We start from the raw sequence: 10,977 nt of genomic DNA, 5'->3' as shown, positions 1-10,977 counted from the left end.
TGGGATGTCCAAGCAATTGGAAATCCACTCCTAACCGTCTTCCACATTTTAATTTGTAAAATTTCAAAAATGTCTATTCACCCTCTCTAGTCGACATCCTCGAGTCCTTTCACCTTCCCCGTCCGCTTGAGCGTGTGGGTGTGCCGCCCTTCCCCATCGAGCCTGCATGGACGAACGTGGCGCCCTTTCCCGGTGAGCCACTATGCCCACGTCCACCCTTCCTGTTGAGCTGTCGGAGGTTGAACCTTGTGAACACATCTCTCACTTCCCCGGTGAGCTCTCTTATTGTGACAGGGCGATCCTCGCTAGTGTGACCTCGCGGTTACGACTGTCGAGACATGGTCAAGTTAGTCAACGAGAAAGAAGATGAAGAAACAGAATGACAAATGGGTTTCGTGTGTCATTCTCTACTATAATAAATTTGAGGGCTTCTGCTGCTGGAGTAGATGTAAAAGAGGAGACTAGCTCTCAAATCAAAACAGAGGGGCATGTTTGAGGGCTTGTTCTTAGAGGATTTACCAGAGTCTTTGTGAAGCCCACTCTCTAAATTCATTATTTTGAGAGTCATTTACATAAAAATCATTTTTATATCTTTTCACTCTCAAGCCATTTTCGTTTTCTTTATTTGGCTAACGAGAAATCCGAGATAGAAGATGACTATATTTGGATAACCAATTAGATAAGCTGTTGGAGGATATTTTTTATTAAAATTTTTATTTCTAACAATGGGAAAGGATACAGAGAGTCTTAAAGTTTATATTAGTTGAGAAGATAAGAGAAAATGACAAATTGAAAACCCTAAAGAGAGGAAGCAATGGCAAATTCGTAAAACAACGTGAAATCAGGAGAGGAAAGCAGCAACCCCTCGCTCCATCCATCGCTTTCCCCATCTCCCTCCGGTCCCTCGTCGTCGCTTCCTCCAAACCCTAGTCTGCTTCCTATCCCGCCGGCCGACCTGTCTCTGCCAGTCCTATTCCCCGCGGAAACGCGGTATCCCGACGCTCCCGTTGCGCCCTGCACGTGCGCTTCAACCGCTCCATCCAGGCGAGATCCAGCGGATGGAACCCCCGGCGGCGAACGAGGCGCCGCCGCCGCTGCTCCCGCCCGCGGCGGAGGAGGACGCGATGCTCTCTGCGACGGCGGCCATGGCGAAGGAAGCCGCTTTAGCGTTCCAGGGCCGCCGCTACGCGGACTGTGCCGTGTTGCTCACGAAGTTGCTGGACAAGAAAGAGGGCGATCCCAAGGTGCTATTGTAACTACTCTTTGTGTTATTGTAACTACTCTTGTATCTAGCTCCTCTTTGTATCTAGCTCTTCTCGTAAGTAAGAGTTACGAGCTCGTGCGGTGCGGTTTGGGAATCTAGCTCGGAATATAGCAAATCTATGTTGTTTCTTCGGGAATAGCAAATCTATGTGTTGGGCACGTTTCAATTGCTATTTCTTCGGGAATAGAAAATCTATGTGTTAGGCATGTTTCAATTGCTGTCTGACTGATGGTTGTTCTGTGTGGGAAAGGGTATAGCAAATCTATGTGCACGTTTCAATTGCTCTCTGACTGATGGTTGTGCACGTTTCAATTGCTCTCTGACTGATGGTTGGTCCTCATGGGATTGTGTGGGAAATGAGATGATCGGTCCTCGTTGAATTGTGTGGGAAATGGCTGGAAAATGGGTCTCGTGTGCTGTTTGAGTTCCAACTGAGAGGTTGTGAGCTTGGTGGTACTTGCTGGTGTTTGTTAGGTGAGGGGGTTAAAGTTTGCTTATGTATGTGGTTGTATGGATTTACCTTCACCATGTGTCTGGTTCTCGTGCAGCTGTTTCTAGAGCTGTTCTGTAGAATGCCACCACCCACTTTTACCACCGGTTTGACTCAACACCCATGTTAGTCTGTACAGTTCTGTTTTCTCATCAAATTGTGCCTCGGTGCATGCCAATGCCAGTTTTTGTGCCATTGGGCCCATATTTTCCTCCATGTATGTCATGACACTGGTGAGGTCACTTGTTCGTTGAACTGTTTAATCTGGGTGCCTTGTGCTATAAATTCAAAACATAACTTATCTGAAAACAGCAAGGTAAACAGTTGCTTTAGAATGGTGGATGGTATGGTTTTCCATTGTCTTTGTATAGGACAATTGTTAGATTAAATCAATATGGTTTCTTCTTTTGCTTTGGGAAGAAATGGTTCTTCTATCAGAATTGTTTTCCTTGCATCTGATGTCACAATTTTGAAATTCAGGTCCACCATAACATGGCCATCACCGAATCCTTCTTGGATAGTTGTCCTGATTCAAACAGGCTGCTTAAAATTCTTGGTGATGTTAAGGTTAGTGAATCTGCAATGCTCATTGTGCTATCATTTTATTGTCATGTTGATTTGCAGTAAAGTAACAGAAATGGCTTGCTTTTATAAGTAAATGCCTGGATTCTCTATTTGTGTTTGGCTAGTTACAAAATTCTTTCATGTATAGATAGTGGATTCTGTTGTTTATTCTTGTATCATGTATAGATAGGATTAGTCGGAAAAAAATGTATAGATAGGATTGCACAAAATAGAATTTTTTTTGCGATACTCAAAGGTTCGTGATGTGCATGTGTAGACAGAACAGGTGTGCTCATAGGACCAAAGGATACACCCACACGTTGACAATTGTGATAGTTATTTATCTTATCACCTTTCCTGCCGATTTGTGTGAAACTGAGGACATTATGTAAAGGCGCTTAAAAGTTCAAATTGTGAAAATATTTAGATATTAAGACATATAAGCAATTTGTTCAAAAGTTATATGCCTAAGCATTAAGATCATATGCGAAAGGGCCTCTAGTCTAGTGGTTAGAGCACCTGAGTAGCATCCAGCAGGCCTGGGTTTGACTCCCTGTGGGAGCAAATTTAAATGGTCTGGAATAAAAAAAAATATAAAAAATAGGTTGGGGTTTCCCCTGCTGACTTCGGTCAATAAAAGCATTAAGATCATATTTTGGCTTCATTGTGCATATTGTTAGAACTGCATGTGAAGCAATGTAATCCTATGGACATCTTCACTGCTGTTTTGGTGTAATAAGTGAGTTATATTCAAGGATATTCTGCTTTTGCTGCACCAAACAGGCGTATTCTTATTCTTAGCAGTTTGTCCTTTATGCTTTAATGTTTTGCTTTAGCAACACTGAAGGTGCTTCTATTTGACAAATGGACACTTGATTTTTTTAGCATGTCGTATTGTCGCGATTCTGAGTTTCAAGCTACAGTTGGCTTAGTTTCTTTATGGTGTCTAGCGTAACCTAATGCTCCATTGTAGCTGCTAAGACCTTGACAGCAGCTGGCTGCGGTCAAATTACGGTGTGTTGCAGTAATATATGTACAAATAGCAGTTAATATGGGACTTCTTTCAAACACCAAACTGACTGACCTAGTAGCTCCCAAATATTTAAATGATTTTTTAGTTGTCTTCAGTTTTTTTTGAAGTTTCAAATTCGTAGTAGCCTAGTAGGTGAACTTATTTCATCATGTCCTAAACTGGTTGCAGTATAGAGCAATGTTATCAGATCGTACGATCAAGGCTAGTTGTATGACCACTGATCAGACGACTAATCGCGACAGGGTCGATTAGTCGGTCCTAGTCGGTCTAGTCGGCTAGTCGAACATTTAGTCGTCCATGTGCCCAGATGATCTGATTGACCATGTATGTACACCATATATATGATGTAAAAATATGTAAACATGGCCATAAATTGGTAAATGGAAGAGGCAAGCAGCCAAGCACAGCAGCAGCCTATGCCTTTGCCCCAGAACTTGGTTCAGCAGCAGCAGCAGCACCTTCAGCTTCACCATGAACTGCTTTACACCACCCCTATCCCCTCCTTGTTCACCATGAAATGCTGCAGCTTCAAGGGGACAGTCGCTGGCTTGCTGTTGCACTGCTGCTTGAATCCAGGTCCAGGCTACAGGTGCTGGTGGGGACGGGCGAAGGCGGGAGGCGCTAGTTGGAAGAGGCGGGAAGCACTGGCAAGGGAGAGAAGGACCTGCCAGTGGAGGAGAGGTGGGTGCGTGCGGAGGGTGGTGGCTCTCAGAGCGTGCGTAGGGTGGAGGCTGGATGAGCGTGCGAGTGGCTGTGGGAGCAGCAAGCGGAGGCGGGAGAAGGGAACGAGCGTGCTCTCATAAAGCACTGGCGGCTGCTTCTCCCCCCTATATGTACCAAAACCTAAAGGCCAGCTAAGGTGGGCCAATTCCTTACAAAACATTTCCTTGGGCAGGCCCAACTAGTCGTCCAGACTACTTATCGGATGACTAATCATGAATAGTCGTCGATTAGTCGGACGACTAGTTTTTAGTCAGTCTGATTGAATCGAGAGCCTTATTGAGTCACAGTTTACGATAAGGATGACTAAACGCGATCATGATTAGCCGTCCGATCTGATAACACTGGTATAGAGTTTGAAACATTGTATAATGTATATCAAAACATATCAATATTAATAACGGGTCATGTCATTGTGCCATCTATTTTTTATCTAAATTTTGTACTGTACTATGTGCAATACTCTCGCTTTTAACCATTTTATCATTTATCATTTGCAATTATTTTTCAATGCCCATTGTCTCAGTGAACTTTTCCATCAAATGATCCTGCCACATCTACCAAGACTCCTGCCACCTGTACCCATGATTATTTGCCATACTTTCTTTATGTGGTCTTCGTATGTTGGGTAATCTGCTGCGCTCTCATCTTTCTTTTGTCATAGGACCATAGGAATAGTGACAGCTCCATCCCCCTGTCTGTGGGACAGCAGCAGTTGGGGATTATGGCTCTAGTGACATGACATGCAGTATCATGGCCATGGTAGCAAGTAGTGGGCAGTATGGCCCTTTGTTTGACTTTGCTACTATATGAAGGTGGTGGCTAGCTGCAGCCAGTTCAGTTCAGCAGCACCATTCTCGTGTGTTCATGGTGTGTGCGTGCTCTGATATCCTCTTCAACCTCCAGCATGTGTGTCTGAGGGGTGTGGTGATACACACCTGAGTGACAAAGCTGGCCAACATAGTAGAGGTTATTATGGCCCTACTTATTTGAAATATTTTGTTTTGTTTAGTGTGCTTTGGTCAAAGGTGACAAATTTAGCAATTGTATTATATTACCGTGTTCAGTGTACACTAATTTTCTTGGTAGTTTTATTCTAATGTTCTTCCTTCACATTTTTATTCAGAGAAGAAGTGAAGAGCTTGCATGTGCATCTAGAGAACAAGCTGATTCTGCCAATGGGGTAGGAAACAATGCTCCTTCAGGATCAAGAGGGAGTGGTATTGTACTACCTTTTTCTGCTACACATAACGCATCAACTTATGGGGATGAGTTTGATACGACCATAATTACATTCAACACGGTATGTCTTGCTATGTAGCGGTAACTACTTGATTATTAAGTTTTTCTGTTCTATAGTATCTATATCAAATAGATTGCGCTTTTATCCATGTAAGCACTAAATATGTTGTATTTCGCTGATTTGCTCATGGCCTCTATGATTTTGCAGGCTGTCATCCTATATCATCTTCATGACTATGAATCTGCACTATCTGTTTTGGATCCATTGTACCGAAACATTGAACCAATGGATGAGGTATTATTAGCGATTCCGTAGCTTTGTCATAAGAGAACACTGTGTCAACACTGTTTTTTTTACTCTTACAGACAACTGCTCTTCATGTATGCTTTCTATTATTGGATATTACATTAGCTTTGCAAGATGCAACAAAGGCTGTGGTAAGTTCCTCTCCTTGTCTGCAGTTGTCATCTAAAATTTGCTCCCTCGGATATAGTAAACATTTTTGTACTTATATTGTTTCTATGCGTCTCTGATTATTATTGTCAATGGTGGCTCCTGAAAATGCGACATGAGTGGCATTCACCGTTTGGCATAAAAATGGCATTTTAACATTTATGTTGGTCTTATTGTTGATTGTTTATATTCTACTCCCTCTATTCCAAATGATAAGACATTTTGGCTTTTTTAGATTCATAGTTTTTGCTATGCACTTATATATACACTATGTCTAGATGCATAGTAAAAGCAATGTATCTAGAAAAGCCAAAACGTCTTATAAGGAACGGAGGGATTATTTGTATTTGGCATGTTGGATCATTTTGCTGACATATGCTTCCTGGTGCCATATTCTGCTACTTCATTTTTGTGGTGTTGCTGTCAGTCTCTTGCTATAGTGATTTTTAATATGAGAGTGATCGACTATGTACGTGTATTGATTGTGCTAATATCTTTATATTGTCTGTTAGATTTAGTTTGTTAGGGTGATTATTAGGATCCTACAGTTTGGCCTGTGTTAGAACTTTGCACTCTAAAAAAACTCGACCCGCGGGGGGTAAGACAGCCCCTGGGCATTTTGCTAAGATCTGACGCAGGTCAAGAAAACCCCTGAACCCCTGCCCACCCATACACAGCGGCACCGTAGCTCATATGAGAACGACTGCGACCTAGGCCAGACCTTATGCCTATGCTTTGTCGTGGGACAGACGGGATTTTTTTTATTCCAGCCTGAAATTCGCTCCCATGGGGAGTCGAACCCAAGGAGTGCCTACTAGAGCCACCTAACCAACTCAGGTAGAGGTCCGTTCGCCGAACTTTGAACTCTTGAGGTTAACAGTCAGATTTAACTGGGATCTTGGCCCTTGTTTGCTCTTTTTTCCTTTTTAGATTGGATTTACTTCATTGACTTTTTCCTTCGGTTGTGTTTGCTATTTTATTTTACACTCCCTCCTGTCACAAATGAATGATGTTTTGGACATTGACATGGTCTTTGAGACAATTTTCAAGCATCCAAATTCAACTTGGAAAGTATTTCTAGTCAAAGATTGAAATGGTGAACTGCACGCAACCTAAAACATCATTTATCTGACTGGAGGGAGTATTTCGGATCTTATGCACTTTGTTTCCATATGTTTCCTGGTTTCATATCCTTTTATGACATTTTTATGCTATCACTGCAATTCCTTGCCATGTGATGATTCTTAACGAGAGATCTGGGGTGTGTTGATCTTGCGGTTCCTACATATTGTTCTGTGTTGGAACCTTGAACTCTTTGTGTTAGTACAGTCATATTTAGTAGGGTCTGTCATAGTGTTCATTTGATCTTGTTTCTTTTTTGGACCTAGAGTATTGACTTCACGTAGAGGAAGCTTTGTTAATCTTATTGAACTTTATGATTATTTATTGGTTTACAGGACATAATACAATACTTGGAAAGGTCATTTGGAGTAGCTAACACAATGAACCCGAATGAAAATGTAAGCATACCTCAGCAGCAATTAGCTCAACCGAAGCCTCCTGCCAGAATTAACACGCCTCCAGATTCTGATTCAAATGCTTATGCTGGTGGATACGAGAACCTTTCAGCGGGAATTTTCCCAGATGATCAAATAGAATTTGAATCTCTGTACTCTACTTTTGATGGACATCAGAATTTGGGCAGGCGTATCTTGAATGATTTCTCAAGGGCATCTGCTGATCTCGCTGCTACTGCTGCTGATTTGAAAGTTAGACTTCAGATTTACAAGGTCCGGCTTCTACTGCTCACTAGGAACCTTAAGGTTGCGAAGCGAGAACTCAAAGTACTAATGAACATGGCACGTGGTAGGGATTCATCTACAGAGCTTCTCTTGAAATCTCAGCTGGAGTATGCCCGGGGGAATTATAGGAAGGCTGTGAAGCTATTGAGCACACCGAATAATCGGACTGAACCAGCAATGCTAGCCATTTTCTACAACAACCTGGGATGTATACTCCACCAACAGAGATCGTATCACACCTCTATATGGTGCTTTAGCAAAGCACTAAAATACAGCTTATCACTTCGATCAGAGAAACCAATGAAGCTGTCTGCATTATCACAAGACAAGTCTTGCCTTATTTCATACAACTGTGGTATCCAACATTTGATGTGTGGGAAGCCTTTGTTAGCAGCTTCTTGTTTTCGTGAGGCCATGCCGCTCTTCTACAAGCGACCCCTTTTCTGGCTCCGTTTTTCCGAGTGTAGTCTGCTAGCTCTAGAAAAGGGTCTCCTGTGTGCAAATGGTGCTTCTTCATGCAACGATGAGATTGAAGTCAATGTTGTGGGGTCAGGACAATGGCGGCAGTTGATTGTCAACCCTGTGGACTTGAGAAATAATTTTGATTCTGCAGGTGTGACTTCAGGCGAACATAAAAATTTGGTTTCACTTGGATTTGCTAGACAGTGTCTACTCAATGCGCTGCTATTATTGGATGCTACTGAGCAGGAAAATTCGGTAATCGCATCTAACACAGAGGATTGCAACCAAGGAGCAGTACAAAGATATAAAAGCTCAGGTCAGAAGAGCACTGCAAGTACAGATTCTAAATCACCTTCTGGCCCAACTCTAGCTAATGTAAATGGAGAACAAAAGGGAACGAGCTTGAATGCTACCTTGCAGAGTTCTCTTGCTTTGTATGATGAGATATGTAGAAAAGAGAACCTCAAAATCAGACAGGCCATCCTGGGGAACTTGGCGTTTGTTGAATTGTGTCTTGAGAATCCCTTGAAAGCTTTGTCTTATGCAAAGTCAGTACTGCAGCTGACAGACTGTTCCAGGATGTATGTATTCCTCAGCCATGTATATGCAGCTGAAGCTCTGTGTACTTTGAACAGACCAAAGGATGCTGCTGAGAAGCTATCAGTTTATATAAGAGATGGCAAAGATATCGAGTTGCCGTATAATGTGGAGAACTCTGAAAAGCCCTTAGTTGAGAGAGACAGTGATGGTGAAGACTCGGTTGCTCCTTCAGTGACAAAACTAGCCACAGAAGAATCTGAGCACTCAGAGAGCCTCAGGCCCGAGGAGGCCCGAGGTGTTCTGTATATTGACCTTGGCATGACTGCTGCAATGCAGGGAGAAGTTGAGCAGGCCAACTACATGGTGAGCCGTGGCCTGGCGATGTTGCCCAACAACCCCCGGGCAGTGCTAGCATCAGTTTACATAGACCTTTTGCAAGGGAAGTCCCAGGAGGCTGTTGGGAAGTTGAGACAGTGTAGGAATGTGAGATTTAGACCCGGTAGCATAGCTGCCAGCAGCTGAGCTTAGAAAAGCCTCCCTTTTCATGATTTCTGTAGTTTACAATTACTATTATAATCTTTTTGGACCCTGACCCCAATGTGGATGATCAAAGATGGTAATGCTCCTGTGTACCATACATAAGAAATGAACTGTAGCTCTCCTTTAAGGCACCCCCCCCCCCCCCCCCCCCCCCCCCGACTCAGGGTTGGAACTTGGAACTGTATCGTTTTAATTTGCCTCTCTTTGGACTGAACACTGAAGAGAGGCCAAGTGATCAAAATAGTTTCCTATGGGGGTATGATCTTCGTACATTATGTGGTGCTTGCATCGTGTTAAGATGAATGGTCGCTTGCCCCGTTGCCCGGAGGCTGCAGCTGTTCTCGTCTGAACTCTGAAGCAAATAAGTACCACTGCTGTACTGTGTATGTATACGTTCCTCTATGGAAAGTTGTCCGTTTCTTTTTCACGGCAGGGTTGTTACCTTTTTCATGGAATTTTACAGTGTTATTATATCGACTAAAAGGGGCGGATATTGCCTTTTACCACGGGCGTCGCATTTGCAACATAAGTTATTTGACTAATAGCAAATATGATTGTTTTTTGTTTGGTAACGAAAAAGAATCGAAATGGTCACTGTTACGGCGTCCGCCGTTCGTGCCACTATCCTGAGTCCAGGATCGTTTTGGCTTACCATTTCGCCCGCGACGTCTTCTCTTGGCTCGGAAAAGAAAAACAGACGGACCGCTATGGGATCTGAGCCGGTTTTCCTAGAAAATCAGCAAAATGCAAAAGGTATGGCTCCCAGAGGTGCTCCTGCTCCAGCTCCGACTCCTGAAGGAGGCATACCAAACATCAAGGATAGAAACAGATTCACTGCAGGAGCTGATGGAGGAGCTGGAGCCCTTTTGCATTAGGAAGGAGGAGCATAGCAAACGCCACGGATAGAAACAGATTCACCGCAGGAGCTGACGGAGGAGCCGTAGCCCTTTTGCACTGGGAAGGAGGAGCTAGGAATTGTGATTTCTCCGGCTCCGCCGCGCAATGAAAGACTAACGACCTGTTTTTTTTTAACAAACAAATGACTAACCATAGTTAAGCGAGCAATCATTTTGTCCTTAATCACATGAAGCTAGGTAATTTGATACACCATGTGTTGACGTTGGATTGAGATCCAAATCACACAACAGCAAGGACTAGCATGTCTTAGGTTGCAGTCAACCTATCACACGCAACAAGCAACTTCAAGAACGACTAAACGGATCTAGAGAACGGTTAGACCGATCTAGAGCTCGTCCTTTGCTGTAAAAGCCTGGGAATGCCTCCAGGGAGGACCTGTCGGGGAGGAGTAAGCCTAGGTTTGTTCTAGGATCAGCAAGGCTATCTAGAACGCCGATGAATATCACGGAGAGATGCAACGAACAACAAAGGATTGAAAAGGGGAAAAATAGGGTAATAGGTGTAGAAAGATGATGGAGCGTTGGATCCTTCAATTGACCATGATCCTCTAATATATAGAAGAGGTGGTCTTATCTCAACAGTAAACAAGTTCAAGTCGTAATCTCCAAGTTTTCTATGCAAAAATACGCCCAAACATCGGTTTGGAAAGAGTTCGGGTCAGACTGAGCTGACGAACTATTGATATTTATGAGTGCAAACTAAAATATAAATTTTCTGCAAGCGCACATAATACCATTGTAGCACTTTATGGGGAGTATTTTAGGTATCGTTATTTATATTTTACCACAGGAAAATAATGGAGTAAAGACTTATTGAATCATAAAGGAATATCTTTCGGTCAACATACTAGCACGGTCGGAGCAGGAGTGAATATAATGATAAGAATAAAGCATAATGACACTCAGAGGATAGATCACTAAGGTCGTTCGCTTCGCTGAAAAAACAAGC

General features: G+C 43.0%; 1 protein-coding gene across 1 annotated transcript; it reads left to right on the top strand.

Moving 5' to 3' along the window:
* The first annotated feature begins 840 nt into the window (after nt 1-840).
* Nucleotides 841-9,249, top strand: LOC136549709 (uncharacterized). Its single transcript, XM_066541085.1, has 6 exons — nt 841-1,244; nt 2,235-2,321; nt 5,198-5,374; nt 5,522-5,608; nt 5,680-5,751; nt 7,225-9,249. The coding sequence occupies exons 1-6, from the start codon at nt 1,059-1,061 to the stop codon at nt 9,091-9,093; spliced, it is 2,478 nt and encodes an 825-aa protein (XP_066397182.1). The 5' UTR covers nt 841-1,058; the 3' UTR covers nt 9,094-9,249.
* Nucleotides 9,250-10,977: the final 1,728 nt, after the last annotated feature.

The sequence above is a fragment of the Miscanthus floridulus genome, chromosome 4 (assembly GCF_019320115.1).
Source record: "Miscanthus floridulus cultivar M001 chromosome 4, ASM1932011v1, whole genome shotgun sequence".
NCBI lineage: Eukaryota > Viridiplantae > Streptophyta > Magnoliopsida > Poales > Poaceae > Miscanthus > Miscanthus floridulus.
The sequence above is the reverse complement of the archived record's forward strand: the minus strand, read 5'-3'. Positions and strand labels throughout refer to the sequence as shown.